General features: G+C 67.7%; 8 protein-coding genes across 8 annotated transcripts; 4 read left to right on the forward strand and 4 right to left on the reverse strand.

Annotated features, from left to right (window-relative positions):
• Positions 1 to 50: 50 nt before the first annotated feature.
• On the reverse strand, positions 51 to 2,387 carry FA09DRAFT_307270 (hypothetical protein). The gene is made up of 7 exons (XM_025740556.1): positions 1,961 to 2,387; positions 1,358 to 1,757; positions 1,149 to 1,252; positions 995 to 1,094; positions 859 to 934; positions 586 to 808; positions 51 to 527 (listed from the first exon to the last, which is right to left on the reverse strand). Exons 1-7 carry the CDS (start codon positions 2,195 to 2,197, stop codon positions 279 to 281), a joined length of 1,389 nt encoding a protein of 462 aa, XP_025599213.1. The 5' UTR covers positions 2,198 to 2,387; the 3' UTR covers positions 51 to 278.
• Positions 2,388 to 2,525: 138 nt separating this feature from the next.
• On the forward strand, positions 2,526 to 5,574 carry FA09DRAFT_329405 (DNA/RNA polymerase). The gene is made up of 13 exons (XM_025742168.1): positions 2,526 to 3,151; positions 3,249 to 3,297; positions 3,352 to 3,413; positions 3,466 to 3,483; positions 3,546 to 3,641; positions 3,695 to 3,786; positions 3,840 to 3,979; positions 4,030 to 4,308; positions 4,369 to 4,448; positions 4,505 to 4,567; positions 4,622 to 4,645; positions 4,698 to 4,769; positions 4,826 to 5,574. The coding sequence occupies exons 1-13, from the start codon at positions 2,777 to 2,779 to the stop codon at positions 5,489 to 5,491; spliced, it is 2,016 nt and encodes a 671-aa protein (XP_025599214.1). The 5' UTR covers positions 2,526 to 2,776; the 3' UTR covers positions 5,492 to 5,574.
• Positions 5,525 to 9,628, reverse strand: FA09DRAFT_329406 (putative DNA mismatch repair protein MSH2). The gene is made up of 16 exons (XM_025742169.1): positions 9,446 to 9,628; positions 9,107 to 9,192; positions 8,814 to 9,050; positions 8,545 to 8,742; positions 8,364 to 8,493; positions 8,233 to 8,307; positions 7,881 to 8,177; positions 7,563 to 7,825; positions 7,246 to 7,506; positions 7,138 to 7,194; positions 6,903 to 7,084; positions 6,512 to 6,851; positions 6,397 to 6,453; positions 6,247 to 6,338; positions 5,893 to 6,197; positions 5,525 to 5,840 (listed from the first exon to the last, which is right to left on the reverse strand). The coding sequence occupies exons 1-16, from the start codon at positions 9,534 to 9,536 to the stop codon at positions 5,578 to 5,580; spliced, it is 2,934 nt and encodes a 977-aa protein (XP_025599215.1). The 5' UTR covers positions 9,537 to 9,628; the 3' UTR covers positions 5,525 to 5,577.
• Positions 9,629 to 9,863: 235 nt separating this feature from the next.
• FA09DRAFT_360080 (FYVE-domain-containing protein) lies at positions 9,864 to 12,678 on the forward strand. Its single transcript, XM_025745192.1, has 7 exons — positions 9,864 to 11,102; positions 11,167 to 11,351; positions 11,421 to 11,684; positions 11,741 to 11,798; positions 11,852 to 11,922; positions 11,979 to 12,252; positions 12,344 to 12,678. Exons 1-7 carry the CDS (start codon positions 9,957 to 9,959, stop codon positions 12,659 to 12,661), a joined length of 2,316 nt encoding a protein of 771 aa, XP_025599216.1. The 5' UTR covers positions 9,864 to 9,956; the 3' UTR covers positions 12,662 to 12,678.
• Positions 12,679 to 12,706: 28 nt separating this feature from the next.
• Positions 12,707 to 13,953, reverse strand: FA09DRAFT_338210 (hypothetical protein; the record flags this gene model as incomplete). The annotated part of the gene is made up of 4 exons (XM_025744076.1): positions 12,707 to 12,890; positions 12,966 to 13,100; positions 13,174 to 13,265; positions 13,609 to 13,953. The coding sequence occupies 4 exons, from the start codon at positions 13,951 to 13,953 to the stop codon at positions 12,707 to 12,709; spliced, it is 756 nt and encodes a 251-aa protein (XP_025599217.1).
• Positions 13,954 to 14,187: 234 nt separating this feature from the next.
• FA09DRAFT_259469 (hypothetical protein) lies at positions 14,188 to 16,692 on the reverse strand. Its single transcript, XM_025739732.1, has 4 exons — positions 16,167 to 16,692; positions 15,936 to 16,045; positions 15,626 to 15,880; positions 14,188 to 15,572 (listed from the first exon to the last, which is right to left on the reverse strand). The coding sequence occupies exons 1-4, from the start codon at positions 16,629 to 16,631 to the stop codon at positions 14,258 to 14,260; spliced, it is 2,145 nt and encodes a 714-aa protein (XP_025599218.1). The 5' UTR covers positions 16,632 to 16,692; the 3' UTR covers positions 14,188 to 14,257.
• A 461-nt stretch (positions 16,693 to 17,153) lies between these two features.
• Positions 17,154 to 20,111, forward strand: FA09DRAFT_329407 (acetolactate synthase). The gene is made up of 4 exons (XM_025742170.1): positions 17,154 to 17,683; positions 17,923 to 19,306; positions 19,362 to 19,434; positions 19,499 to 20,111. The coding sequence occupies exons 1-4, from the start codon at positions 17,484 to 17,486 to the stop codon at positions 19,978 to 19,980; spliced, it is 2,139 nt and encodes a 712-aa protein (XP_025599219.1). The 5' UTR covers positions 17,154 to 17,483; the 3' UTR covers positions 19,981 to 20,111.
• Positions 20,112 to 21,076: 965 nt separating this feature from the next.
• On the forward strand, positions 21,077 to 27,339 carry FA09DRAFT_329408 (phospholipid-translocating P-type ATPase). The gene is made up of 5 exons (XM_025742171.1): positions 21,077 to 22,198; positions 22,264 to 23,356; positions 23,414 to 23,701; positions 23,763 to 23,946; positions 24,005 to 27,339. Exons 1-5 carry the CDS (start codon positions 21,429 to 21,431, stop codon positions 27,124 to 27,126), a joined length of 5,457 nt encoding a protein of 1,818 aa, XP_025599220.1. The 5' UTR covers positions 21,077 to 21,428; the 3' UTR covers positions 27,127 to 27,339.
• Positions 27,340 to 27,407: the final 68 nt, after the last annotated feature.

The raw sequence follows: 27,407 nt of genomic DNA on the forward strand, positions 1-27,407 counted from the left end.
GCACGAGCATCCGTCCCGGCGCTGTTGCTGTCTCACAGACGTCGCAACAGGAGGCAGGATTCACCTTCCTCGCGGTCGTCTGCTCATGTCTGGCACTGCACGCGAGGAGCTCCGCCAAGCCCGGACTCGAGGCTGAGAGCTGATCCACAGCGCGCACGGGCCTGCCGGACGTGCTCGCAGGGATTCTTACTCGCCTGAGCAGCACTCTCTATTGGCGACAGACACTGCCCGGCAGCCAGTGCTGAGGTATAATGTGCATTAGGCCAGCGTCTCTAGTGTCACCGGCCCTTGCCCTTGCCAAGCGGCGGGCTGAGCGGACCATTCCCCGGCGACGTGCCGTTGCTTGAGCCGGTGCCGTTGCGCAGCAGATCCGAGCTCGCTCGCCGTAGCGACGCCAGACTGCCGAGGTTGAACGACGAGCGCGGCGCGGCGCTCTGGGGACTTGACGGCGCGGTCGCTTCGGGTGATGGCGGCGGCTTTTGCTGTGCTTCAGACAGCAGGAACTCGACGAAGAGATTCGAGAATGACTGCTCGGCAAGCGCACAGATCAGCAGGAGCGCGTGAGGGCAGGCGTACCGGACTCACCTCGTCGCCCACAGCCTGTGGTGACTGTGCACCCTGCTGCGCGCCGGCGCGGCCCTTGCCCCGCCACGACGACGTCGCATTGCCGCCTCTCTGCAGCCCTGCCGTCTCTCGCTGCTCCTCGGTGAAGTCCAGCACCGACGCGATCAGCGAGAGCATCTCGAAGCGCTTGGCGTCTGCGCGCGGCGTGGTGAGGAACTGCAGCAGGAGATTGGTGACAAGGCGCCTGTCGAGGATGTCAGCGACGCGCCAATCCGGACTCGCCGCTTCACTCACCGGTCCACATTGGTGTCCGACGTGTCCGTGCGTAGCCGCCGAAGCGCCTCGGTGAGGTGCTCATTCAGGATCACCGCTGCGGGCGTGGAGGCTCAGCCTCACGCAATCCGCATCAGATGGCGGCTGCCTGGCTCACCCTCATGCCGCAGCTTGCCGACGAGCAGGTTCTTCTCCTTTACCTCCTTCTCCAACGCTTTGCATCGCTCCGCTCCCTCCTTGTAGTCTGACAGCGTTGCCTAAGTCGCAAGCGTCAGCAGCGAGCGCGTAGAGTGACGGCGGGGCCGACGCACCTCGGCGACTTGACATCGCTCCTTGTGCTCCTCGAGCGCAGACGCGACCTGGTCGTACTTCTCCTGGTAGTCGCCGAGCGCTCGTTGCAGCTCGGTCTCTTGCGCTGCGCAGGTGTGAGTGCGTCATCCCTGGCATGCCGGGCTCGCAGCCTCGCGCCGTGCTGCCAGGACAGGCGCAATGCAGCGTGCACCTCGAGCATGCGACTCACCATTCTGGAACTCTTCGAGCACCTCTCCCAGCTCCCGTGCGACATCCTCTTCCCGCGCGAACTTCTCACGCCAGTGCCGCTCGCGCTCCTCTGCTTCTTCTCTCCGGCGCGCCTCCTCCTCTCGCCGCCGCTCCTCCTCCTCCCGCAGCACGCGCTCCTCCTCGTAGGACGTCTTGAACGACTCGGACTCGATGCGTAGCCGCTCGAGCGACTCGGAGAGCTCGCGTGTGCGGTCTGGAGCTGCTGGAGCAGCACGCAGCGCATCGAGCGACGTCTGCAGACGCTCCACATCGGCATGCGAAGCGACGAGCTCGGACTGCAACGTCGACGAGGTCGTGGCATGCTCGGCCAGCTGGGCCTGCAGAGTCTCGATCTGAGTTTCTCTGCGGTCGAGCTCTTCCTGTGGTAGGCGAATGATGCATCAGCGACTAGCGCTGGCGCGGGCGCGTACTGCGCCTCTGGGAGCAGAGTTGAGGTGGAGCTTGACAGGAAGCCAACCCTCGGCGAGTTGGCCTGCCTGCGCCGAGCGCTCCCATTCCCGCAAGCTGCACGTCTGCAGCCGACGCTCGAACGCTGCCCGGTACACGGGATGCGCCGACTCACAGCATCGTTCCGCAGCCGCTCGCCAAGCGTGTTGCGCATCGTCGTGAGCTTGGCGAGCAGGTTCTGGTACTGCGACTCGAACCAGTCGCGCTGCTCCTTGACGCGCTCGAGCTCGGCCGCGACGTCGGCGCTGCTGCCGTCAGCGGCCGCAGCGCCGCCGGACATCTCGGCATCGGCGGCTGCCAGCATGGAGGACGGCGGTGTTGATGCCTCGATGGGCGAGAGAGGGCCCGACATGGCCGGCGGTGAGGGCTGGAGGACGCGGGCGAGAGGTGTGTGGGCAGGCGAGAGAGGCAGGCGGACGCGCAGTCGCAGCGTGCTGCACGCAGACGGATCAGCGCCGTGGCGAGGGCTCGTATCCAAGAGCTGGCGCAGGCCCAGGTGCGCGGCTGCCCGGAGTCAAAGCGATGGAGTGGTGCGGAGTGGTGGTGGGAAGGAACACATGCGCGCGCCGCGCGCACGTCCTCACCGGCAGCTGCGAGCTAGACGCGCCACGCGCGCGCCACGCTACAGTAGCCGCCGTGCTGGCGCGGCGTGCCTTCGCGAGGCTCTCTGCTCTGCTCCACATCATCTGCGCCGGCAGCAGCTCGTCGTCTCTCCTGTCGGCCGTCATTCGCATTGACGACGTCCCACAGCAGCTCGGCAGCGGCACTGTCTGTCTGCCTGCTGCTGCCCTGAGGCAGCGAGCCGGCACACAGCAGCACGCTTTGGCGGCGGCGAGCAGGCACGCCTCTCGGCGACCTCGCTGCCGCCGCTTCTTTTGCTGCCCGCAACTCCTAGTGTGCCTCGCTACACGTCCTCAGAGGCTGAGCACCAATGTTTGGACGCGGCAGCGTGTCGCCCGTCAAGGCCTCGTCTGTCGCCGCCGCCTCGCGGCGCCCGCTGGAGCGCAGCGCTGCGGGCGATGAGAGTGCGGCCGCCGCCGCCGAGGCGGCGGCGCTGGCGTCGCTGCACAAGCGCATGGCCGGGCCCTCGTCGGGCAAGGCCGGCCTCGCCGCCGACCACGGCACCATCAACCGTGCCATCTACGAGGCCAGCAAGGGCTCGCGCTTCTTCCGCCGCGAGGAGGAGGTCAATGCGCGCATCGAGGGCGAGGTGCGCCAGATGCTCGAGCGCAAGGACGAGCTGCTGAAGCGCGTGCCCGAGGGCGGCACCGAGTGGCGCAACATCGAGAAGCGCATCGACGTGATGGTGAGTCGGCAGGCGGAGCGCGCGGCAGGCAGTGCACGAGCTGTCAGGCGCATTGAGCCGGCGGAGGTGCCGTGCAGACGCTCACAATGACTCTTAGGCCGCTGAGCTGGAGAAGACTCGAGACCTTTCGAGGGCCATCGTGCATGGTGCGTCGAATTGTGCTCCCTCGTGACTCTGGGACTCATCACACGGCGCCGCAGCGGACATGGACGTCTTCTATGGCGCATGCGAGGTGCTCAAGGATCCAACACTCGAAGGCACGGTGAGACTCGCCTGCCGTCATCGTGGCGACGCAAGGCTGACCCGTCTCGTAGTGCTTCGGCGTCGGCAAAGTGGGTCGCTCTGCTTTCCTTTTTTGGTGGCGCATTGCAGCTGAGCACAGTCTTCTCTGCAGGGCGTTCTTGTCACTGCCAGCTATCCCGCGCGCGCCTTTGGCGTGCGCAGCGGCATGGCCTCGCACATTGCACTCAAGCTGTGTCCGCACATCAGGGTGAGCAGAGAAGATGCTGCGTGACATGGCCTCCGACTGAGCCCGCCGGGCAGCTTGTCGATTCAGATCACGCTTTATACGCCGCCAAGTCTCGCGAGATCCAAAGCGTGCTGCGCCAGTACGACGAGAACTTGCGTCCAGCAAGGTGAGTCACGTCACTGGGTCTGCCTTCCGCCTGGCGCTCACAGCCGTCGCTAGTCTGGACGAGTCGTATCTCGATCTCACCGACTACTGCGCGAACAACGAGATGAGCGTCGACGATGCTGTGGCGCAGCTGCGCAAGCAGGTGAAGGAGACGACGGGCCTGACGGTGTCATGCGGTGTCGCGCCAAACTTGAGTGAGTCGTGCTGCTTCGCCGCTGTCTCCCACTTCTCACCGCCTGCGCAGTGCTGGCCAAGATCTGCTCCGACCGCAACAAGCCGGACGGCCAGTACCGCATCCTGCCCGAGCGCGCAGCGGTGCTCGAGTTCATGTCGACGCTGCCGCCGCGCAAGGTGCCGGGCATCGGCCGCGTCACGGAGCGCTGGCTCGACGCGCTCGGCATCGAAACGTGCGGCGACATCTGGAAGCACCGCGTCGTGCTCAGCTTGACGATGCGGCACTACGAAGAGTTCCTGCAGGTCTACCTCGGCCTCGGCGGCAACAAGGTGGCCCCATCTGCGCGAGGTGGGTGCCGCTGCCGGCTCACGCTGCGCCATCGCCTGTGCTCACGCGCGCTATCTCTAGGCTGGCGAAAGAGTGTGGGCCGCGAGCACACCTTCACTCCGACCTCCGACTACAATCAGCTTCTCCTCTATCTGCGCGAGGTGCGTACATGCCAGCACCAAGACGTATGTCACGACTGACGAAGAACGCTGAGCAGAGCGCGGAGAAGGTGGCGCAAGATCTGAAGGAGGAGGGCTACCAAGGCCAGAAAGTGACGCTGGTGAGTACCGCCGATATGTGGCCTCGTCGCACGAGCCTGACTTCAATGGCTCAGACTTGCAAGACCTCGGGCTATGTTGTGAGCATCCCTTCCAGATCGGGCTGCGTTCTCGCGCTCATGTCTGCTGCAGCGCTTCACCCGAGATCGCAAGCTCCAGCGGCATGTTTGGCTGGCCGACGACCTCTTCAGGCACGCCAAAGAGGTGAGAGTGTCGAGCGACATATTGAAGACCACACGGAGCTCATCTGCGCGCTCCAGCTCTTCGACATCGAGCGTCAGCGTCAAGGCACCTTCACACTGCGCCTCATCGGAGTCCGGGCCGGCACGCTGCGCGACCTGAAGTCGGCCGACGCACCGGGCAATCTCAAGGCAGCGTTCGAGCATGCCAATGCGCTGCAGAAGAGCGGCCCGCGGCACGAGAAGGGCGAGGAGCGCCTCGGCGACCTCGGCGCCTTCGTCTTTGGCAACGACGACGTCGCACAGAGCAGCCAGGATGCCGAGCGCGAACTACAAGAGGCTATTCGTGCCTCGCTCGAAGAGGCAGGCTTGAGTGAGCCCGCACCGGACGAGCTGCCGTCCCGCAGACCCACGCCGAGCAGAACGCCGTCCGACGCGTCAGAACCTGCAGCTACCGCACCCGCAGCCACGGCTCTGCAAGAGGCTGGAGCGCTTTCCTCTGTGCTCGGCAAGCGGCCTGCTCACTCTGAAGGCGGGGCTTCGGTCGAGGGCGGAGCGGAGTGTCCGCTGTGCGGCCGCACCGTGCATTGGCCGGCGCAGGCGTCTGATGCTGCCGCCAACGCGGCCATGTCGCGCCACCTGGACTCTTCCGAGTGCGGCGCCACGACTGGGCCTCCTCTGCCCGAGCCCAAAGCGAAGAAGGCCAGGCGGCGCGGCATCGAGGCCTTCTTCGGCAAGTCACTGTAGCGCTCCGCAACCCCGTCTCCTTGTCTCCATCACAGCAGCATCTGTAACAACATCTCATAGCAATGTCACCTCATCACCGCGCCCGCCTAGAAGCTCTCGAGCACGGCGCGCACCCAGGGGTCGTTCTCGCAGCGCGGGCGGAACTCGTCGACGGTGCGCCGCAGCTCGTCCATCTCCTCCTGCGGCGACACCTTGCGCCGCGGTTCGCCATCGACGTCCATGCCGTCGCGTGCCTGCGCGCCCAGCGCCGCCGAGCGAGCGGCCCAGGTGCGCAGGAACTCCTCGACCAGGGCGGTGCCCTTCTCCGTCACGTCGCGCGGCATCTGCAGCGGCGAAGCGCCATCCTCGTCTGCGGGCAGGGTCAGCCAAGCCAGACCGACCAGGAGGGCCGCTCAGCTCACCTTCAAAGTCCTCGAGCTCTTCCGCCTTGCGCTTTGCCAGACGAGTGACTGACTCCGGGAAGCCGGCCAGCTCGGCGACGTGGATGCCGTACGAGCGGTCGCCGATGCCAGGCTCGACCTTGTAGAGCAGCGTGATGTCCTGCTGTCCCATCGCCGCCGCGACCTTGCCCTTGTCGCCCGCCCGCTCCGAGACGTGCGCCACGACGTGCAGGTTCTTGACGTGCTCCTGCTGCGCGGCGAGATTCGTGATCTCGGCGAAGTGCGACGCGAAGAGCGTCTTGCATCGGATCTCGGTCGCGATCCACCTGGGCAGCCGTCAGCACCGCTCTTCTGCTCTGCGCACGCTTGACTCACTCCGAGATGGCCCATGCCAGGCCGAAGCCGTCGTACGTCGAGGTGCCGCGACCCAGCTCGTCGATGATGATCAGCGAGTCCTTCGTCGCGGTCTGCGGGTGATGGTCGTCAGGACGCGGGCAGAGCAGGACGACGATCGCGGGCGCGTACCTTCAGGATCGTCGCCGTCTCGAGCATCTCGCTCATGAATGTGCTGACACCCTTAAGCTGGACGCAGGGGTTCTGTGTCAGCCAGTGACGAAACAGTGAGGCGCTAGCGACGCACCTGACTATCGCCGGCTCCGACACGCGCCAGGATACAGTCGAACACTGGCAGTTCGGCGCCTTCGGCAGCGGGCACAAAGCAGCCGACCTGCGCAAGCAAGGCGAGCAGTCCCACCTGGCGGATGAACGTGCTCTTGCCGCCCATGTTCGGCCCAGTGATGATGAGGAATTCCGACGACGCCGGGTCCATCTCGACGTCGTTCGGGATGAAGGCAATATCGTCCTGCACCTCGAGACATGCATGGCGCGCCTCCGTCACGCGCAGAGGAGCCGCCTTGCCCTTCTCGTGCAGCGTGGGCCGAGTGTAGGGCACCGGGGCGCACGCAGAGACGTGCGCAAAGCTGCAATGAAACAATCAGCGCTGCTCTTGTTCCCAGAAGCGAGTCACTCACCTGATGATGACATCAAGCGTCGCGAGGATGACGTTGAGCTGCTCCAGCGGCGGGCAGTACGAAGCTGCAATGCCGATGACGTCCTTGACCAGGCCGGCTTGCTGGGCCGTGTACTGCTCGGTCAGCGTGCGGAAGTCCTCTCCGAGCTCCTTGAGCGCCGTGGTGGTGAAGTGCACGCCGTTCTGGACACGCCAGGTCAGCGCGACGCCAAAGACACGCGGTCTGGCTCACCGACCTTTGTCGTCGCGATCTCTCTGTACGACTTCTTGTCGTTTGAGAGCACCTTTGCGTCCTGGTGTGGAGGGTCAGCGCGGCGGGTGGACAATTCAGGGAGCATGCGCACCGTACGGGTGACGCGGAAGCAGTAGCCGTACGACGAGTGGTTCTCGAGGTGCAGCCGCTTGGTGATGTCGATGTTGAGCTGCTTGCCCACGCGGCGGTGCTCGTCGTCGAGGTTGTCGCGCACTGCGTCGAGACTCGTCTTGATGCGCCGCAGCTTGTCGTCGTAGTCGGCCTTGATGACGAAGTTGTGATGCTGCAGCTCGTCGAGATCGAGCGTCGCCTCGACCATCTCGAGCAGCTTGCCGAGGTCGACGTCTGCCTCCTGTAGATGAGGCGGGTCAGGGAAAGCACCTCGCGCGGCAAATGACACAGATGCACCTTCAGGGGCTCCACAAACGCGCTCTGCAGCAGCGCAGAGGCCTCGGTGGAGCTAGTCTGCGTCTCTGCCAGGAGCTCCAGCAGCTGCGGCAGACGCAGCACGGCCTGATAGACGCGCACGACGTCCTCGAGCGTGGCGACGCTCTTCTGGAAGCGCTTGCTGATGCGGTGGAAGTCGGGCATCATGCGCAGCTGGTCCTGCTGCAGTGACTGGCGCGTGCCAGAGTCCTCGACGAACGTCTCGACAAGGGTGTGGCGCTTGCCTGAGGGGGCTTGGTGTCAACTTTGAATGCAAGCGGCGCACTGCGAACCACTCACGGATCTCGATGACGTTGACGAGCGGCTGCTTGAGCCACTGCGCCAGCATGCGCTGGCCCTGCGCAGTCTTGCAGCGGTTGAGCAGCCCGTAGACGCACATGCTTTTGTTGCCGCCCGTCGCGCCGGGCTCAGGGAAGATGGACAGCGCGCGCAGAGCGCTCGCATCCAGGCGCAGGTACTGCGAGAGGTCGTGCGTGCGCATCGTGAACTGGCCAAAGTTGTGCGCCTCGCCGAGCAGGTTGAGATAGGAAAGGAGGGCCGCGCATGCGCCCATGGCGGACTTGAGGGCGAATTCGGCTGCGCAAGGCGTCTGCTTCAGACGACACACACTCCAAGTCGCTCTCAGACTCACGCTGCGCAGAGCCAGCGGACGTGTCTGCCAAGAGGCGCGACAGGTCCTGCTCGATGTTCTTGCCGACAAACTCGCCTGCGCGCACTCGGCTGTCAGTTGCCAAGCTCATCAGCTGCGCGCAGCGGACGCACCCTTCTTGCGCTCAGTCAGCACGCAGCCGCAGCGGTCGAGCACAGCACGCAGACGAGCCAGGTCGTAGTCGGCATTCTTGTCGTCGGCTGGCAGCAGGCATTCCTTGACACCGAGCTGGATGACCAGGCTCTGCAGAGGGCCTCAGATGGCGTTCGCAATAATGCGTCGCGCTGTGCTCACCTCGACGTTTGAGAAGAGGTCATTGTCTGCGAATTGTGCCACGCCGAGCTCGCGGGCACTGGCATCGGCAAAGGCTGCGCCAACAGTGCGCACGTCGTCGATCATCGAGAGGCGCAGCGACAGCACAATGGGAGAGGCGAGCAGGTCGCTCTGCGAGAACAGCAGGTCCTCCACCTGCTGCAGGTTACCAGGGGAGGCCTTCACACCAACAGGGTCAGCGATGTGCGGAAGACACACGCCGGCGGATCAGACCAGGCCATGCAACTCACCTGCTTGACAAGATTCCACACGTTGCTGCGCTTCCCGCCTCCGGCGTAGATCTCGATTCTCAGCTGTCGCGCAGTGAGAGCGTCGCGCAGAAAGTCGCGGGCTGCAGCGCGACCCAGTGTGACCGAGGGCAGCCCGCTGGCCTTGCCGCCGGCGCCCAGGTAGCGCAGGACGGAGTGCGTGCGGAACACCTGCGCCGCAACGAGAGTAGCGTCTGCGCCGTGCGCAGAGTAGAAGTCCTGCAGTGCAATGTAAGGATGAGACACGCAGCACCAGGTCCCAGCGCCGTACTCACGCCGCGATCGAAGAGGCGCACCGTGCCCTCCGCAGCAGCCGGCATCGCGCGGAAGAACGAGCAGAAGCTCGTCTCGCCCGCCTGGTCTGCGTGTTCGCAACAAAGGGTCAGTCGGAGCTCACTCAGAGTGCTCGTAGCCGGCATCTGGCCATGCGCCTGCGAGGGCAAACAAGCGCACACAAGAGCGGACATGCCAAGGTGTAGCCAGCCCGCCCGACTTCGCGGCTGAGCAGCCAGGCTGCGCAGTCCAAGACTGCACATCTCCTCGCTTGGCGCACCTAGTGCACGCGTACACCCGAGTAACGTGCTAGCCGTCACCGCGCCGGGTCCTTGACTCACCCAGGCCGAGCTCGGGCTTGTCGGCGGCGGCCGAGGGGCCGGCACCTGCGCCGGAGCCGGAGCTGCCGGCGCCGTACATGAGGCCAGACATGGCGGAGACAGAGAGGATGCGAGCAGCGGGCGGAGTGTGTGAGTGAGCGTGTGCTGCTGTGTGGGGATGCGAGGATGTGGAGAGAAGGTCGGCCGGCCCGTCGTCGTCTGCGGCTCTCGCTGTGCATCTCTGGCCTGGCACGCGTGGCACTCAACGCGTCAACGCGTCCCGGCGAGTCGGGCCGCGGCTGAGCGTGGGACCGCGCACAAGCCAGGGTCCGGGGGCGGGCGCGACGGGGCACAAAGCCGGCGCTGCGCCCAACTTGGCACATTGGACAGCACGCCGCCGCGGACGGGCGCAGTGGGGGATCGGCGATTGCCGTCCCTGGCCTCCCACGACCACACCTCCCAGCTGCCTTCCTTCTCGACGTTCCGCACTCGCTCGCCTGGCTCTGCGTCGCCACAGCCGCGCCGGCCAAGCATGCCCGACGGCCAAGCGACGGGCGCTGCGCCGGCGTCGCCGGTGCCGTACCGCGCCTACGTCTCGCATCGGCGCGCCCAATCGTCGCTCTCCCTCGCCTCGTCGGCGGCGACGACGCCCGCGCCCTCGCCGCCGCCCACGCTCGCCCGTGCTCCTCCAAACAGTGCTGCTTCCGCTGCGCCTGCTCCTGCTCCTGCTGCGCGATCAAAGCAGGCGCAGAGCAGCCGGGCGCCGACGTCGGCGCTGGCCGCCGCTCCGCTCGTGGCGCCGCCGGCCCTGCGGCCGAGCCCGCTGCGTGCCGACAAGCTGCCACCGCCGCCTGCGCTGCGCACCGGCTCCTCGCTGCGCGGTGCAGCAGCTCCGCCGGCGGCAGCGCAAGTGGCACGCGGCGCCGATGAGCGGCCGCCGCCTGCGCTCCGCACGGCCTCCTCGCTGCGAGCCGCTGCGCCGGCATCCGCGGCCAAGGGCAAGGCACGCGCCTCACAGGAGCAGCCGGCAGCACCAGACGCAGATGCCGCAGCCGCAACGAGTGATGCGTCTCCGTCGCAGACTGGCCGGCCGCCCGTGCAGCGCAGCGCCTCGGGCCGAGCACTCGGCACGGCAGCCAGCGGCGCGCCGCCGCCGCTCACGCCAGGCCCGAGCGAGGCAGCCAGCAGCGAGCAGACGCCGAGTCTGACCGCCGAGGCGAGCAGCTCCTCCAAGCTCCTGCCAGGGCACGGCCAATCAGCGCGGCCAGGGCACGCGCATTCGCATTCGCATTCGCACTCCACTGTTCATGCTGCGCCATCGCATGCCTCGCACCCTTCGCACGCCCGCTCGTTGAGCAGCACGCCGCTGCCGCATCACATCTCGACGGCCGCTCGCCTGCGGGGCGCAGGCGGCCACTCGGGCGCCTCGTCGCCGCTGCCCGTCTCGCCACTCCTCTCGCCCGCACTGGCGCCCACCCTGTCGGCACAGCAAGCAGCGCAGCCTCAGCTCCCGGCGCTGCAGCCAGGCCCGTCTGCGGCCTCCCGTCAGCCGGGCTTCCAGCCTCGGGGCGTCTCACGCAGCCGCACAGACGAGTTTCTCGCGGCGCGTGAGAGCAAGGGAAAAGGCAGGGAAGAGCGCGGCCTGGAGGGCGAGCGGATGCAGAGACGTCTGGAAAAGGTGCGTCAGCTTTGGGCGGGGCTCGGTCATTTGCGGTGCTTCACTACTCACGCTGCCAGCGCAGCTTGTCGCGATCCACTTCTCCGGCGATGCGCCTGCCCCAGACGCGCCAAGCACGTCGACCTTCGCAGCGTGGACAGGCTCTTGGCGAGGTGCACGGGCGGAGGAGGAGAAGCGAACGCGAGAGCGCGAGCGTGAGATTGTGCGGTGGGAAGAGGACGGCGAGCGGCGGAGCTGTGCCGTGTGCTCGTGAGTCGCGCGCTGCCCTCATTGCCAGTGCTTCGCAGCTGCTCACAGGCGCGCGTCGCTGCACTGTAGCACACCTTTCAGCTTAGCAGTGCGCAAGCACCACTGTCGCCTGTGCGGCCGCGTCGTCTGTGCATCGCCGCATCTCGCGGCGCTCAACGGCTTCGGAGCCCCGGGCGCCCCGTCGCCAGCACAGCCGATCAGCGCGCAAAAGTGCTCGCGCCTCGTCGTCGCGGACCCCGCGAGCGCGCTGATGCGCGATGCGCCTCGCACCGACCCGAGCAGGCCGGAGCGCGTGGGCGTGCGCGTCTGCCGCGACTGCAGAAGCATTGTCATGTGAGTCGTGTGCGCTCGCTGCTGGCGGCCCAATTGCTGATCCTGCCGACGCCCAGGCGGAGGCAGTATATGATGGATGACGGGCATGTGCCCGCGCTGGTCAAGCTGTACGATGTGCGTATAGCGCTCACCCTTCCAGATCTCCTGCTGACCTGACATCCGGACAGGCCTTATCGAGTCTGCAGCGCGAGATCGAGACGAATCTGCCGGAGTTCCAGGAGATGATCATGGGCCTGCAGTGAGCATACAAAGGGCGCTGCACATCCGACAGTATCTGACGAATCTGGCCCACAGGAAGCAAGATGCTTCCGCAGCCCTCGGCACCGACGTCGACACTGCGCCTTCCCGGGCGGCGCTGCAGCTGCAGCGTGAGGCGGCACAAGCGCGCAAAGCGCTCCTGACCAACTTTGCCAACTACGACGCCCTGGCAAAGCGCATTCGGCGGCTGCCGGTGGAGGACGCCGAAGGTGGTGCCGATGAGGACGGGGGCGCCGCTCCGCGCGAGGGAGCGCAGGAGAGACTGCAGGAGGCCATCTGGACGCGTGCAAACCTCTTCTTGCAGCAGAATGTGAGCACGGCGACCGCCAATTTGAATGCGATGAGATGTGCTGACCGCTCCCCCTCCCCTCCCCCCTCTCTTCCCTTCCCCTCCCCCTCAGATGTTTCCGCTGCAGTCGCTGCCGAAGCTCGGCGCGCAGAAGGGCAAGAGCAAGACGAACGGCACCCATTCGCCGACGCCGAGCACCAGCTCGCTGGCCTCGCTGACGCCCGAGGAGCTGAGTCTGCTCGGCCCCAACGCCGAGGAGGAGCTCGAGGCGCTGCAGGAGCAGCTGGCGCAGCTCGAGGCCTGGGCCGCCAAGGCGCAGCAGGCACGCAAGCTCGACGACGCAAAGACGCTGCGCGCCAGCGCCGAGGAGGTGGCACGCGAGGTGCGCCGCCGACAGACGGTGCTGCGCGGTGCGGGACGCCTGAAATGAAGCTTCAGTGCACTCTGCTCGAGCATGCATCATGATTGCAGCGCCTCAGAACAGCTTGGGCAGCTTGGAGGGCCGGACGCGCAGGGCGCCGCCGAGGAGGACGCCGCCAAGTGCGAGCACGCCAAAGACACGCCACGAGACGCTCGCGTTTTGCCGCACCCACGTCGTCTCGAGGAGGGCGAGTACGAAGGTGAGGATGAAGACGGGCAGCAGGAGGTAGCCGGAGAGTCTGCCGCAGCGGTCAGCCACGAGCTTGGGCATGGCGAGTGCCGACTCTACTGCGTGTCAAGCCTGCCGCACTCACCGGTGCCACTTCCATACGGCTTTCGCCTTGCTGCCGCCGCCCAGCAGCGCGCCGCCGCCCCAGACACTCGCCGCGCCGACTGCGGCCTGCAGCCATGCCCACACGACGCACACGGCGCCGAATGTGCCGTGCCAGCTGTGCGTCCAAGAAGCTGGGCGTCAGCTCCCTCGACTGGGACCGCGCGTCCCTGCTGTTCAGCCATGCGCACCTGATGAAGTGGGCGCCGCTCTGCTCGTGCAGGTGCCACATGATCCAGGCTCCCGCAGTGAACAGCGGCAGCACGAGAAAGAGGTTGAGGAGCTGTGCGAGTGGTGAGCGAGGCGCTGCGTGCGTCCGCAAAAGGCAGACTCGCCTGGTGCAGATTCAGCGCTGTGGCCTTGGCGGCCGGCGTGCTCGTCGGCTGCAGCACGAGGATGGACTGGACGAGCAGCACGAGTCCGAGCGACTGCAGGACGAGGAGAGTGAATGAGCAGGTGCAGACCGCGCAGGCGAGAGGCATGCAGCCGATGTCGCGAGCGTGCTCGCGCCACTCTCGTCACGTCGAGGTGCGTCTTGCGCTGCACTCGCCCGCACCAAGCATGCGAGAGGCAAGCAAGCGATGTCTCTGGCCTTGCGCTCTCGGTGCTCCGTGCGCTGCGCTCACCTGCAGCATGGGATGCCACGCAAAGAGCGGCAGTGCGCCCTTGCCGCCCATCTTGGACAGCACGAGCTGCCAGACGAGCGCCATGAGCGCGAGCGCCGCGCCCTGCACGGCGAGGGCGCTGCCGCGCATGTTGTTGGCGCGCACGAGGGCGCCGAGCGAGGCCGGCTCGGCCTCGGCGGTGCTGTCGGAGGCGTAGGTGCGCGGCGCGGCGAGCAGCGGCGAGGAGGACGAGGACATGGGCCGGGGAGCGGCGCTTGGGGCGGCGGGGATGAGGGTCGGGACGCAGGAGAGCGGAGCGCGGCCATCCGGCGGCCGCGCATCTGTCAGCGCCTCCACCTGCGGCATGCTGCACCCTGCTCGTCTGCCGCGCCCTGTCGCGCAGCCGCTCCTCGCTCACAGCCGCACTGCACGCGCCAAGCGCCGTCGAAGGCATCACGACTGATGAGTAAAGGTGATGCGGATGCGACAGTATGGTACAGCGGAGGGCACGGCGTCGCGCACGGTATATAAGATATGGGCGCAGCGGGAGCGCGCGGTCAGTGAGAGGACGGGAGAGAATGGGCGACGGCTGGAGAGAGCGTACGGCCGTTGGAGAAGCCGTGACGGCCGTCGCAGAAGAGGCAGTAAGGGAGAATAACAGCAGCGTGCCTCACTGCGCCGTCTGCGGCACAGCGCCTCGAGCGCCCTGGCCGCGCAGCGTGCGCTCGACCTGCTCGCGCCCGAGCTTCATGGCCGCACGCAGCTCGGCGATGCGCCGCTCGCCCGCCTCCTCAAGCTCGCGGCACGCCGCGTCGACCTGGGCACGCAGCCACTCCTCGACGGTGCCGGCGCGCGCGGCGTCGTCGAGCAGGCCGTCGAGGTTCGGCAGCGGCGCCAGTGCCGAGCGCGGCAGCAGCGCAGTGGCGCGCACGGGCGACGAGGAGCCGAAGGGCGCAGAGGGGCCCGACGAGGCGGCAGCGGGAGCGTCGGACGACGGCGGCAGACTTGCTGCGTCGGAGCCAGGCTGCGAGGAGGCCTTGCGGCTGTGCGTTGGCGGAGCAGCCTGCGTGCGGCTCGCGGCCTCCGCTGGCTGCGCGTTGGGCAAGCCGCTGGAGGACGCTGCCACGCCTTTGGCAGCGGCATCTGTGCCAGCCGCCTTGGCCGATGGCGCACGCCCGCGTCGCTTGGGCACCTCGAGCACCTCGCTCGACGGCTGCGCCGACGAAGATGCTGGCGCGGCTCCCGGAGCCTGCGACATGACAGCGTCCTCTTCGGCGGCAGGCGCGGCGACCGGCGGCGGGACCTCGGTCTCGTCGTCGCCGACATCGCGCTGGCGAGAGGACGAGCTAGCACTGCGCGCAGCTGCGCCCTTGCGGCCGGAGACTGACCGCGTGGAAGCGGAGCGGGTGCCTCTCGTGCCCGAGGAGCCAGTCGACGGGAGCGGGGCAGGGACCGCCTCGCTTGCGTCGACGTCCATCGGAGCTTCGTCCACATCATCCGCGATGGGCGCTCGCGCTGTTGCGTCGCCGTCTGCGCGATCTGAGCTTGCGGGCACAGCGGCGGCCTGTGAAATAGCCTGCTGCTGATCGTCGACGTCGTGCTGAATCATCGTCGCGTCCGGTGCCGCCTGCGCCTCGGGCGCCTCATCGGCAGGCGCATCGTTCTTGCGCGTGCGCGCCGAGACGGCCCGGCCGCGCCCTTTGCCGCGCGCAGTCGAAGCTTTGCGAGTGATTGGCGGCGACGGCTGCTGCACTTCTTCCTCCTCTGCAGCAGACTCTTGCGCTTCAGCGGCTGCCGCTTCAGGCACGGCCGCGCCTTGCTCCTCCTCCTGCTCAGCCTCATCTTCGCTGGCGGCTTTGCGGCCGCGCACCGTGCGCTTCGAGGTGCTTGCTGCACGTGAGGCCGCGCGCGTACCTGTCCGTGTCGGCCGCACTGACTCCGACGTCGTTGACGGCGTGAGAGCGGCCCGCTTCGTACGTCGTGTGCTGCAGAGGTCCAGTGAGGACAGTCCCACCGACTGAGGTCTTCTGCAACTCACCTGCGAGTGGCTGTGCCCTCTGCCGTCTCAGGCTCAGTCTCGGGCTCCGTCTCCTGCTCTGCTCCGATCTCGGCCGCCGACGCTTCGGCCTCCGATGCGCGCGCCTCCTCGGCCTCCTGTGCAGCTCCGCGACGGCTGACGCTGCGGCCCTTCTTGGTGGCCTTCGCTGGCTTCACGGCCTCCTGCTCCTTCACCTCCTCCGGCAGGGCGCTCGTGAAGAAGTAGCAGTCGGGCTCGCGACGCCGGTGCTCCTCGCTGAGCGCTCTTGTGTGAGATTACAGCGAGCCGTGCTGCGCGTCGCCGAACTCACATAGGATCGTCGTTCTTCTCCCAGCCGCCCAGAGACCGTTCGCAGTATGCGCACGTGGCGTTGTCGGCCTCTTCTTCTGACGGGGCGTAGTGAAAGCCGGCCTCTGCTAGCTGAAGGGGCATGGTCTCAGCTCACGCTGCATCGCTGATGCTCAAGCTCGTGAGGCGGCTCGACCACGCGTGTCCCCGGCATGGCGACGCTCATGCCGACCTGCACAGCTGCTGCACTCACCCGCGCACTGGTGGGCCGCCAGCCCTTCTTGCCGTCGTACGGCCACGCCTGGCCGAACGTCATGATGCGCGCCTGCGTCATGCGCTCGTGCCGCGGCGCCAGGCTCTCTGCGGCGACGGCGGCGGCGTCGCGCTCGCGCGCCGAGCGCAGCACGAGGCCCAGCGGGCACTCGGGCGCCACGGCCGCCAGGCGCGCCAGCGGGTCGTCGGCGGCGCGCCACGTGTCGAGGGCGACGGCGCAGAGTGCATGCTCGCAGCGGTCTGGCGCCGCCGCCGAGGGAGCGAAGCGGAAGCCCTGCTGTGCAAGCTGCGCCGCCGAGGGCCCGCCCTTGCGGCTGGCGTGCGGCCAGCCGGCGTGTGTTGGTGCGGCGGCGGCGGCGGCGGCGCCCTTGCCGCGCCGCGACGGGCCGCTGCCCGAGGCCGACGGCGCGCTGAACGTGGCGAGGCGTGCCTCGTATGTGTCCATGCTGCGTGCGTGAGTGTCTTGGGAATGTTGAGGGCGCAGCGGGGCCGCGCGGGTGTGGTGGAGCGGTGCCAGGCAGCTGCGTGCGCGGTGCTGCACGTTGCCGCGCGCCGCCGGCGTGTTGGTTGGGCACCGAGTCGCGCCGTGCGCGTGGGATCACGTGCGGCGCCGGTTGAGCTGCCCCCTGCCCCGTGAGCAAGCCAAGCCCTGCGCATCGACCAAGCTGCCTCTGCGATCGTCTCTCGCCCTCGAGCAGGCCTCTCGAGCCTCGAGCAGGCCTCTCGAGGTGCCTGAGATGCCACTCGTTCATCAAGGCAGCGCTTCGTGCTTGCATCTGCGCAGGGCAGAGTGCCGCTGCAGCACCCGCCGGCCCCGCACGCAGTACGTGAGACGCGTCGGCTGTGGGCCATCTGACGCCGCGCTGTCTGTGGGTCAGCCAGGCAAGCCTCCTTTACTCCTCCTTCACAGAGACAACACACTGTTGCTGGCCAGCACTCGCACTACATTTTGACGCCATCTGCTGTTGCATGGTGAGCCTTTGCGCCGCTTGCAGCAGCGTGCGGAGGGGTGGCTGCCTGCACACCTAACTCACGCGCGGGTGGCGCGGCCTTACTCGTGCGGGCGTCGCTCGCGGCCGGCGAGCCAAAAGTGGGTGGCTGCAGCCTAGCAGCGCAGGCCGGTGCTGCTCCTGCGCCGGGGCCGAGTCATCGGCCCCGCTCCTTCGCAGCATCGGACACCCGCGTTTCCTTCCTGACGACGGCACCCAGCACACCCCGAGCCATCCCCTACGCCCCGTCCCTACGCGCCCTCCTCACAGCCACAGCTCGTCCACTGCACGCTCTCGCATCGCCCGCCATGGTCCTGCCTCTGCGCCTGGCGCGTGCGCGCCTCGCCGCCGCCACTCCGGCATCGCCGGTGGCCGCCGCCGCTGCCGCCGCCGCTCGCCGCTCCTTTGCCGCTGCCGCAGCGCGCCGCAGCAGCGCCGCCTCAGCACAGGCCGATGCCGGCATGGCCACGCCCAACACTGCCAGCCTCACACAGCCCAAGGGCGCGCCGTGAGTACCCGTCCAGGCAGCTGCGCGAGCGGGCAGCGGTGGAGGGCGTTGCGGGTGGCGCCTCGAGAGCTGCGGCCCTGCACCCGGATGCCGCAGGAGTGAGCGTCCGGCGGGGCCGTCATTACTTGACGTGCGGAGGTGCTATGCGCCATCGCCCGCCCTGTTCACGCCGCTGCCGCAGCTCTGGTGCCCGCATCTCCACGTCGGCTCTGTGAATTTCGCTGACCCCTTGCTCGCAGTCGGCCAGAGCCCGCACGGAATTTCCAGCAGACCCCGTCGCCCTCGCCGTTGACGTCGCGCTCGCCGACCGAGCTCGACTCGTCCTTCGTCGGCATGTCGGGCGGCGAGATCTTCCACGAGATGATGCTGCGCCACCAGGTCAAGCACGTCTTTGGCTACCCGGGCGGCGCCATTCTGCCCGTCTTCGATGCGATCCACAACTCGAAGCACTTTGACTTCATCCTGCCGCGCCGCGAGGATGGCGCCGGCCACATGGCCGAGGGCTACGCGCGCGTCACGGGCAAGCCGGGCGTGGTGCTCGTCACGTCCGGCCCGGGTGCGACCAACGTCATCACGCCCATGCAGGACGCCATGAGCGACGGCACGCCGCTCGTGGTCTTCTGTGGCCAGGTGGCCACGTCGGCGATTGGCAGCGATGCGTTCCAGGAGGCAGACGTGATCGGCATCTCGCGCAGCTGCACCAAGTGGAACGTGATGGTCAAGGACATCAACGAGCTGCCGCGCCGCATCAATGAGGCGTTCAAGATCGCCACCAGCGGCCGCCCGGGCCCTGTGCTTGTGGACCTGCCCAAGGATGTCACGGCCGGCATCCTGCGCAACGCACTGCCTTACTCCAGCACCACGCCCTCGCTCGCTGCCCTGCCCTCGCGCGCCGCCGCAAGAGCACCGCGCGCCCGCGCTCTGCGCCACTCGGCGCAGCCCGCCGCGCAGTCGGCCAGTCTGCCGGACGATGCCGTCGAGATCACGCAGGCTGCCAAGCTGATCAACGGCGCCAAGCGGCCCGTCATCTACGCCGGCGCCGGCATCCTCTCGACGCCCGAGGGCCCGCAGCTGCTCAAGGAGCTGAGCGAGCGCGCCAACATTCCCGTCACGACGACGCTGCAGGGCCTGGGCGCCTTCGACGAGCTCAACCCGCTGTCGCTGCACATGCTCGGCATGCACGGCTCTGCCTACGCCAATCTGGCCATGCAGGAGGCCGACGTCATCATCGCCCTCGGCGCGCGCTTCGACGACCGCGTCACGGGCCGCGTGGACAAGTTCGCGCCGCAGGCCCGCGCCGCCGCGCTCGAGGGCCGCGGCGGCATCATCCACTTCGAGATCATGCCGAAGAACATCAACAAGGTCGTGCAGGCGACGTGCGCGCTCGAGGGCGACGTGGTGCGCAACCTGGCCAAGGTGCTGCCGCACGTCAACGCCAACAAGCACCCCAAGTGGCTCGGCCGCATCGCCGAGTGGAAGGAGCGCTTCCCCTTCACGTACACGCCGAGCGACCCGGCCAAGGGCGAGTTCCCGAAGCCGCAGGAGGTGATCGAGGCGCTCGACCGGGCGATTGAGCCGCGCAAGGAGCAGACGATCATCAGCACCGGCGTGGGACAGCACCAGGTGAGTTGCGCCGCGTGTACGTGCCGGCAGCGCAGGGCTGACGCAGCACCGGCAGATGTGGGCGTGCCAGCACATCCGCTGGCGGTACCCGCGGTCATGGGTCTCGAGCGGCGGCCTCGGCACGATGGGTGAGCATGCAGCGCAGCCGGCCCGCCCGCATGCGCCCGACTGACCTCCCTTGCGCGTGCGCAGGCTTCGGCGTGCCCTCTGCCGTCGGCGCCAAGGTGGCGCGGCCAGACGCGACAGTCGTGTGCATCGACGGCGACGCGTCGTTCAGCATGACGGCCATGGAGCTGGCGACGGCGCACGAGTTCAATGTCGGCGTCAAGATTCTCGTGCTGAACAACGAGTTCCAGGGCATGGTGCTGCAGTGGCAGGACCTGTTCTACGAGCAGCGCTACTCGGGCACGCGCATGACGAACCCCAACTTCACCAAGCTGGCCGCGGCCATGGGCTGCCACACCATCTACTGCGACGCGGTCGCCGACCTGCCGCGCGCCATGAAGGAGTTCATCGAGTACGACAACAGCCGCCCCGTGCTTTTCGAGTGCCGCGTGCACACCAACGAGCACTGCTACCCGATGATCGCCGCCGGCAAGGCGCTGCACGAGATGACGCTGCACCCGTCGCTCATCAAGAGCGACGTCGAGCCCATCACCGCGCCCGCCTCGTAGGGCGCCGTGCATCAAAATACTGCGTGCGCGCACCACCGTGGGTGCGCGTGCCTTGGCTCGCTGTCACACGTCTCGTCTCTGTGTTCTCCCCCCCCTCTTCCACCGCCATGACGATTCTTATTGCGGAGCGCCGGCGCGTGTGTGTGTTGCGTGCAGCCGAGGTGTGATTGCGGGAAGGGAGCGTGCGCTGAAGGCGTGAGCGGTTGCGAGCCATGCTGCAAAGATGCAACTTTCGAGCTGCTGCGCCGCACCTGACGGCTGCATGCCTGATCGGATGGCTGCACCAGAAGCAGGCGCCGCCGAGAGCTGCGTGCTGCGATGCTGGGACGATGAGGCGCCAAGCCTCCGCCAGCATGCGGCGAGCCCCTGAACGGGAGGCGCGCGTGCAGCGCGCATGACGGGCGGGTGTCGCTTGTGCTTCTTCTCTCCGCAACGCTGCGCGCCAGAATGGCGGCCTTGTCCTCGCTGACGGCGAAGCAAGAAGCACGCAGCGCAGGCTGGAGAAGGACGACCTGCTCACAGGTGGAGTGTCAGCCTCGCTCGTGTGCTCTTCGACTAGCTTGAGGAGGCGGGCGGCGGCGGGATATGCGTGATGGCACGCGGGCGGCGGCGCCACCATCAGAGGAGGCACCTTGGCCCCTCTCGCGCTCCACCACAGACAGGGCGCATCGCTCACAGAGACAGGAACGGCGTGCTCTCTCCTCCCTCTGACAGGCCTCTTCTGCGCCGTCTGTCTGCCTTTGGTCTGCGCTTGTCGCTTCTCGAGGCTGCTTTCTGCCTGCTGGGTGCTCGAGAAGCCTACGCTGGCGGAGCAGACGAGCGCGGCACAGCCCAGGCACCTGAGCCGTGTCGAGCGCGTTGGACCCCTGATGCCGCTGCAAGGCAGCAAGCGCAGGCACAGCAGCAGCACCGCACATGCCGCCGCGCGCCGAAGGGCAGCTCCGCCTCGCCGCCGCGCGGTGCTGCGCCACGGCGCGAGCAGGCGAAGAGCGGCGCGCGGCGCGGCGCGAGGGGCACGCCACGGCGACGGCGCGCTTGAGCCGCGCGCGCCGGCGAGGGGCACGCTCGGGCATCCAGCATCAGCCGCCGCCATCCTCCCATCCTTCCCCTCTACGCTCCTTGACGCCCCTCCTGGCCCTTCTCCCCGGCCTTCACACACGAACCTCACCGCCGCCTCGGCCCCCTCACTCGTCGCGCCTTCTCGCGTGCTCCCGGCCGCCGCTGCTCTTGCGGCTGCTGCACGCCTCGCCGCCGGCACCGCCTCGCTCGCTGGCCCGGTCTCTCGTCGCTGCGTCACGTCGCTCTCAGCAGGCCTCAGAGCTACGCGCGCACCTCTTCGCCCTCTCTCGCGCAGCTGCTTATCGCTGAGCGCTGCCGCGGCATCTCGCCTCTCTCACCTCGCAGTGTGCTCTGCCTGCGCCTGCTAGGTGCAGCCCGCCGCAGTCGCCATGCCGCTCTTCGGCCCCGGCCGTCCCCTGCCGAACCTCGATGATGCGGGCCATCACTACGACCCGCATGCCGGGCCCTACCAGGCCGGCCCGTCGGGGCGTGACCACGTGAGCGACCCGACACATCCCGACTACGACCCGGCCATCGACCCCAACCTGCAGCTGCGCACCGTGCGCACCGCTGCCGAGTCCATTGCCGAGTCGCACCGCTCCGAGATGCGCCGCGACGAGCGCAACAAGGCGCGCCGCCGCGGCAACGGCTCGCTGCTCGGCAAGCTGGGCCGCGGACGCACGCTGCTGCGCCGCGGCCAGAGCCAGAAGGCTCCGGCGCTCAAGGGCATGCTCGAGGACGAGCTCTCGCGGCCCGGCGCCGGCTTTGGCGCGTACGGCACGGGCGGCGAGGGCGTCGGTGTGCCGTTTGAGAGCGCGCAGCAGGACACCACGCCTGCTTACCCGACCGAGAGCGCAGCGAAGCGCGCCGAGGCTGAGGCGCATGCCGAAGCTGCAGAGGTCGGCGAGCCTGTGCCCGAGCAGAAGCTCGACACCGGCATGCGCAAGGGCAAGAAGAAGCCTGCGTCGCGGCGCAACGTGTACCTCAACATGCCGCTGCTGCCCGCCGACCAGGGCAAGCACGGCGAGCCCAAGGCGCGGTATGCGCGCAACAAGGTCCGCACGAGCAAGTACACGTTCATCACCTTCCTGCCGCGCTTCCTCTCCGAGCAGTTCCGGCGCCTCGCCAATGTCTACTTCCTGCTGCTCGTCGTTCTCCAGTGAGTCCTGCTGTGGGCGTGATGGCGGCGCTCGGAGCAGCTCTGACGCGGGTCTCGCGCCGCAGAGTCTTCCCGCAATTTGGCGCCACGATCCCGCAGATTGCCATGCTGCCCCTCGTCGCCATTCTCACGATCACTGCGATCAAGGACAGTATCGAGGACTACCGGCGGCACATCCTCGACAACCAGGTGAACAACAGCGCGGTCACGCGCCTCGGCGCCTGGCGCAACGTCAACCAGCCGCGCGCCAAGCGCACTTTCCTGGGCAAGCTGTTCGGGTTCGGCAGCTCGCCGGACAAGGTCTCCAAGGGCGTGCGCAAGCTGCGGGAGAAGGAGGATGCCATCGGCATGCGCGCCGTGCGTCAGGGCAGCTCAGCCAGCGCGGCCGCGATGCCGTACGGCGCCTCTGGCGCGCAGGACGCGCGCAACGACGCCCGGCTGCGCAGCGACAGCCTCACGAGCGCCAGCGCGCACGGCTACAATGGCCTCGAGACGATTGCGTCGGAGAGTGACTACCACTCCGGCGGCAAGTCGATGGGCCGCAGCGCCAGCGGCTACATCGGGCAGCCTGCGTCGAGCGTGGCGTCCTTTGGCCCTTCCTCCGGCGCGGTGCTTGCCGGCAGCTCGTCGCAGCACACGCCCAGCCCCAACGGCGTCGTCGACTACAGCCAGAACACGCCGGGCACGGCGCGCTGGGAGCGCACGCTGTGGAAGAAGCTCGAGGTGGGCGACATTGTGCTGCTGCGCGAGAACGACCAGGTGCCTGCGGACATTGTGCTGCTCAACTCCTCGGACCCTGACGGCAACGCGTTCGTCGAGACGAAGAACCTCGACGGCGAGACGAATCTCAAGGCGCGCAAGTGCGTCAAGGCGACGATGGGCATCCAGACGGAGGAGGACATCGAGCACGCGCGCTTCACGATCGACTCCGAGCTGCCGCACGCCAACCTGTACGCCTACAACGCGCTGCTCAAGTATCACGCCGGCGGCAGCCGCGAGGAGTACGACGTGGAGGATGCGTCGCGCGGCGCACCCGTCGCGCGCCCGGGCGAGAAGGTCGAGCCGATCACGACCAACGAGCTGCTGCTGCGCGGCTGTGCGCTGCGCAACACGGAGTGGGTGATTGGCATCGTCGTGTTCACGGGCGCGGACACCAAGGCGAGCTGCTTGTGTGTGGCTGTGCAGCGCGGCCCTGACTGACGCGTGACGCTGCAGATCATGCTCAACGGCGGCGAGACGCCGTCGAAGCGCTCCAAGATCGAGAAGGAGACAAACGTCAACGTCGCCGCGAACTTCGTGCTCCTCATCATCATGTGCTCGGCGTGCGCCGTCGTCGGCGGCATCTTCCTCAACCGCACGGACACGAGCCGCAACTTCTACGAGCCGGGCGCGCTGGACAGCGACAACAACATCCTCAACGCACTGATCGTGTTTGGCACGTGCCTCGTGCTCTTCCAGAACATCGTGCCGATCTCGCTTTACATCTCCATCGAGCTGACAAAGGTGCGTGCCCTCGCCGGCGGACTGCTTGCGCAATGTGCTGACGCCTGTCCTCTGCCACCAGACGATCTCGGCCTTCTTCATCTATCAGGACATCGACATGTACTACGCGCCGCTGGACCATCCCTGCGTGCCCAAGACGTGGGGCATCGTCGACGACCTCGGGCAGATCGAGTACATCTTCTCCGACAAGACGGGCACGCTCACGCAGAACGTCATGGAGTTCAAGAAGTGCTCCATCAACGGCTGTGAGCGCGGCGCGTTGCTTGCACACGGCCTGACATGCGCTGACCCCGCCCTGCGCAGACTCGTACGGCGAGGGCATCACAGAGGCCATGATCGGCGCCATGAAGCGCGAGGGCAAGGACACGTCCGGCATGGGCTCGTCCGAGCAGGAGGAGCGCCTCGAGGCCTCGAAGCAGGCCATGATCGAGAAGATGAACCGCACCTTCAAGAACCGCTACCTGCGCCCGGACCAGCTCACGCTCATCTCGCCGACCATGGCCGACGAGCTCGGCCCCAACCCGCCGTCGGGTGCCGATCAGCGCCGCAACATTATCGCCTTCTTCCGCGCTCTCGCCCTCTGCCACACGGCGCTGGCCGACCGGCCCGAGGCCGACTCACCGTTCGTGCTCGAGTATAAGGCGCAGAGTCCCGACGAGGCCGCCCTCGTGGCTGCTGCGCGCGACGTCGGCGCCGTCTTCATCAACAAGAACAACACCGTCGTCGACATTGAGGTGGCCGGCCAGCCGGAGCGCTACACGCCGCTCAAGGTGCTCGAGTTCAACAGCACGCGCAAGCGCATGAGCGTCATTGTGCGCGAGCCCGACGGACGCATCCTGATGATCTGCAAGGGCGCCGACTCGGTGATCTACCAGCGGCTGCGCCGTGACCACGACGCGCGCCTCAAGGAGCAGACGCAGCGCGACCTGGAAGACTTTGCCAACGCCGGCCTGCGGACGCTCTGCATCGCCTACCGCTACCTCGAGGAGCGCGAGTATGCCGAGTGGGCGCGCATCCACGACGAGGCCGCGGCCAGCATCGTCGACCGCGACGACCTCATCGACGAAGCGAGCGAGAAGATCGAGATCAACCTCACGCTGCTGGGCGCGACGGCGCTCGAGGACAAGCTGCAGGTTGGCGTGCCGGAGACGATCGAGAAGCTGCACCAGGCGGGCATCAAACTCTGGATCCTGACGGGCGACAAGCTGCAGACGGCCATCGAGATCGGCTTCAGCTGCAACCTGCTCTCGACGAACATGGAGATCATGATCATCTCGGCGGACCACGAGGCGGGCACGCGCACGATGATCGAGGCGGCGTGCAACAAGATCGCCGCGGCCGGCCGCCCGGTCGTCATCGAGAAGACGGAGCGGCGCGGCGGCATCACCAAGAAGACGTCGCACCGCCTCAACATTGAGCGCACCGAGGAGGCGCCCGTCGGCGGCTTCGCCGTCGTCATCGACGGCGAGACGCTGCGCTACGCCCTCGACCCGAAGCTCAAGCCGCTCTTCCTCGCCCTGACGACGCTCTGCGAGACGGTCGTGTGCTGTCGCGTGAGCCCGGCGCAGAAGGCGCTGACCGTCAAGCTCGTCAAGGACGGCAAGAACGCCATGACGCTCTCCATCGGCGACGGCGCCAACGACGTGTCGATGATCCAGGAGGCCCACATCGGCGTCGGCATCGCCGGTCTCGAGGGCGCGCAGGCGTCGATGAGCGCCGACTACGCCATCGGCCAGTTCCGCTACCTGGCCAAGCTCCTGCTGGTGCACGGCCACTGGAACACGTACCGCATCGGTGTGCTGCACCAAGTCTTCTTCTACAAGAACCTGATCTGGACGGGCTGTCTGCTCATCTTCCAGATCTTCACGCAAGCCGACGCCACGTATCTCTTCGACTACGGCCTTATCCTGCTCTACAATCTCGTCTTCACGTCGCTGCCCGTCATCATGCTCGGCGCGCTGGACCAGGACGTGCGCGCGCCGGCGCTGATGGCGTACCCGCAGACGTACCGCCCCGGCCGCGAGGGCAAGCTGTACACGCGCACGCAGTTCTGGACCGCCTGTCTCGACGGCGTGTATCAGGCGGGCGTTTGCTTCGTCGTCGCCTGGGCCGCCTGGTTCTACTACCCGGCCGTCATGGCCGACGGCACGAGTCTCGACCCGCTCTCGGCCCTCGGCACGACGGTCGCCACGTCTGCCGTTGTCGCGGCCAACTTCTACTGCGGCCTGGCGCTGCAGAACTGGTCTGGCATCATCTGGTTCGTCATCATCGGCTCCAACGCCGCCTACTTCGCCTGGATCGCCATCTACAGCGCGCCGTTCTGGGGCACGACGTTCAGCGGCACGGCATACGTGCTGTTCAGCACCGTGCAGTTCTGGGCCATCGTGTGCCTGTCTGTGCTGCTGTGCCTGCTGCCGCGCTACACGTGGAACGCGTGGTGTTCCTCATTCAACCCGACCGAGGTCGATCTCGTGCGCCAGGCCTGGATCGCCGGCGACCTCAAGCAGCGCCTCGGCCTGCGCGCCGGACGGCAGATGCAGGGCGAGAAGAACGTGTTCGAGGAGCCCGGGCACGCCAGCCAGGCCGAGCTTGGCACGAGCGCCTTTGCCGACGCCGCGCCCGCCAAGCGCGACCGCGAGTTCTCTGCCGGCACGCAGTCCGACTCGTCCGTCTCGCCGCTGCCCACGAACTACGAGCAGCGCTACGGCGACCGCACGACGCACGACCAGCAGCGGCGCGAGTCGCTCGGCCCGCCGGCGCGGACAGGCACGAACATGTCTTTCTACGACCCCGACCAGCTGCCGGCGACGTACGCAGACTCGCCGGACGTGTCGCGCGGCCCCACGCCGCACGGCATCGCCGACACGAGGGCCTTCCCTCCGAGCGCCCGCAGCTCGGCGTCGCACTACCCCGACGCAGATCTGGCGCCAGAGATCCGCATCCAGCGTGCGTCCGGCCAGTCGCAGGCGCCGCGCGCCGGCTCGCAGTCGCCGTACGCCAATGCGCAGTCGTACGCGACGAGCCGGACAGCACTTGCATCGCAGAGTACCGACTCGTTCGACGCGCAGTTTGACTCGACGTTCGCCGACGAGCAACAGCGGCCTCAGCAGGCGCCCGCGGCTGCCACGTACGCCTCGCCGCCGCGTGTGGCGGCCGTCGCCGCGGACCCCGACAGCCCGGCGTCGCCGGCTGAGAAGTTCCACAACCGCTTCAAGCAAGGCCAGACGCAGTCGCCGCCGCGGCCAGGGCAGGCGCCTGCCGCGCAGCTCATCGACGACTCGCTGGCGCGCCCCACGCCGCCGTTTGCCCAGCATCCCGGCATGCACCCGCGCGAGGAGTCCAACGTCACGCAGGGCAGCTGGCACACTGCCGGCGGCAGCGACGACGATGGCACGCCGCGCAATGCGCAGGGCGCATGGAGATGATGCATGCCCCTCGCCGAATGCGTCGCCGCGGTTCCTCTTCCTCTATCTTAACGCTCCTTCCGGATCTGGACACGAATCTCCCTCTGCTTGCCTCTCCTTCCTGCCCACATCGACGCCGCGGCCCCTTGCATCGCCCGCCTTACGACGCCGCTCTTGGCACCACCCTCGCTCCTCTCCCTCCCGTCCGAGCGCACGCGTCGGTAGCTATACCCCTCTCCGCATCACTCTCACGTCCTTCATGCCCCGCGCGTGTGTCTTTTCCATCCCAGTGCCTCCCTTTC

The sequence above is a fragment of the Tilletiopsis washingtonensis genome (assembly GCF_003144115.1).
Source record: "Tilletiopsis washingtonensis strain MCA 4186 unplaced genomic scaffold FA09scaffold_8, whole genome shotgun sequence".
Classification (NCBI taxonomy): domain Eukaryota; kingdom Fungi; phylum Basidiomycota; class Exobasidiomycetes; order Entylomatales; genus Tilletiopsis; species Tilletiopsis washingtonensis.

What these genes read in the sequence shown, in the direction of transcription:
- FA09DRAFT_329406 (XM_025742169.1), bottom strand. Translation starts at nt 9,536, where the DNA reads ATGTCTGGCCTCATGTACGGCGCCGGCAGCTCCGGCTCCGGCGCAGGT. An exon ending in TGCGCCTCTTCGATCGCGGC is followed by an intron (nt 9,051 to 9,106) that starts GTGAGTACGGCG and finishes ATTGCACTGCAG; the next exon opens with GACTTCTACTCTGCGCACGG. An exon ending in GAGAGATCGCGACGACAAAG is followed by an intron (nt 7,085 to 7,137) that starts GTCGGTGAGCCA and finishes TGGCGTGTCCAG; the next exon opens with AACGGCGTGCACTTCACCAC.
- FA09DRAFT_259469 (XM_025739732.1), bottom strand. Translation starts at nt 16,631, where the DNA reads ATGGACACATACGAGGCACGCCTCGCCACGTTCAGCGCGCCGTCGGCC. An exon ending in GGCGGCCCACCAGTGCGCGG is followed by an intron (nt 16,046 to 16,166) that starts GTGAGTGCAGCA and finishes ATGCCCCTTCAG; the next exon opens with CTAGCAGAGGCCGGCTTTCA. An exon ending in GAGGGCACAGCCACTCGCAG is followed by an intron (nt 15,573 to 15,625) that starts GTGAGTTGCAGA and finishes GGACCTCTGCAG; the next exon opens with CACACGACGTACGAAGCGGG.
- FA09DRAFT_360080 (XM_025745192.1), top strand. Translation starts at nt 9,957, where the DNA reads ATGCCCGACGGCCAAGCGACGGGCGCTGCGCCGGCGTCGCCGGTGCCG. An exon ending in CGGAGCTGTGCCGTGTGCTC is followed by an intron (nt 11,352 to 11,420) that starts GTGAGTCGCGCG and finishes GCTGCACTGTAG; the next exon opens with CACACCTTTCAGCTTAGCAG. An exon ending in GACTGCAGAAGCATTGTCAT is followed by an intron (nt 11,685 to 11,740) that starts GTGAGTCGTGTG and finishes GCCGACGCCCAG; the next exon opens with GCGGAGGCAGTATATGATGG.
- FA09DRAFT_329407 (XM_025742170.1), top strand. Translation starts at nt 17,484, where the DNA reads ATGGTCCTGCCTCTGCGCCTGGCGCGTGCGCGCCTCGCCGCCGCCACT. An exon ending in ACACAGCCCAAGGGCGCGCC is followed by an intron (nt 17,684 to 17,922) that starts GTGAGTACCCGT and finishes CCTTGCTCGCAG; the next exon opens with TCGGCCAGAGCCCGCACGGA. An exon ending in CCGGCGTGGGACAGCACCAG is followed by an intron (nt 19,307 to 19,361) that starts GTGAGTTGCGCC and finishes CAGCACCGGCAG; the next exon opens with ATGTGGGCGTGCCAGCACAT.
- FA09DRAFT_329408 (XM_025742171.1), top strand. Translation starts at nt 21,429, where the DNA reads ATGCCGCTCTTCGGCCCCGGCCGTCCCCTGCCGAACCTCGATGATGCG. An exon ending in CTGCTGCTCGTCGTTCTCCA is followed by an intron (nt 22,199 to 22,263) that starts GTGAGTCCTGCT and finishes CTCGCGCCGCAG; the next exon opens with AGTCTTCCCGCAATTTGGCG. An exon ending in TCACGGGCGCGGACACCAAG is followed by an intron (nt 23,357 to 23,413) that starts GCGAGCTGCTTG and finishes GTGACGCTGCAG; the next exon opens with ATCATGCTCAACGGCGGCGA.
- FA09DRAFT_307270 (XM_025740556.1), bottom strand. Translation starts at nt 2,197, where the DNA reads ATGTCGGGCCCTCTCTCGCCCATCGAGGCATCAACACCGCCGTCCTCC. An exon ending in CGGCAAGCTGCGGCATGAGG is followed by an intron (nt 935 to 994) that starts GTGAGCCAGGCA and finishes CCACGCCCGCAG; the next exon opens with CGGTGATCCTGAATGAGCAC. An exon ending in TCGGACACCAATGTGGACCG is followed by an intron (nt 809 to 858) that starts GTGAGTGAAGCG and finishes CATCCTCGACAG; the next exon opens with GCGCCTTGTCACCAATCTCC.
- FA09DRAFT_329405 (XM_025742168.1), top strand. Translation starts at nt 2,777, where the DNA reads ATGTTTGGACGCGGCAGCGTGTCGCCCGTCAAGGCCTCGTCTGTCGCC. An exon ending in GGTGGCCCCATCTGCGCGAG is followed by an intron (nt 4,309 to 4,368) that starts GTGGGTGCCGCT and finishes CGCTATCTCTAG; the next exon opens with GCTGGCGAAAGAGTGTGGGC. An exon ending in AAGGCCAGAAAGTGACGCTG is followed by an intron (nt 4,568 to 4,621) that starts GTGAGTACCGCC and finishes TCAATGGCTCAG; the next exon opens with ACTTGCAAGACCTCGGGCTA.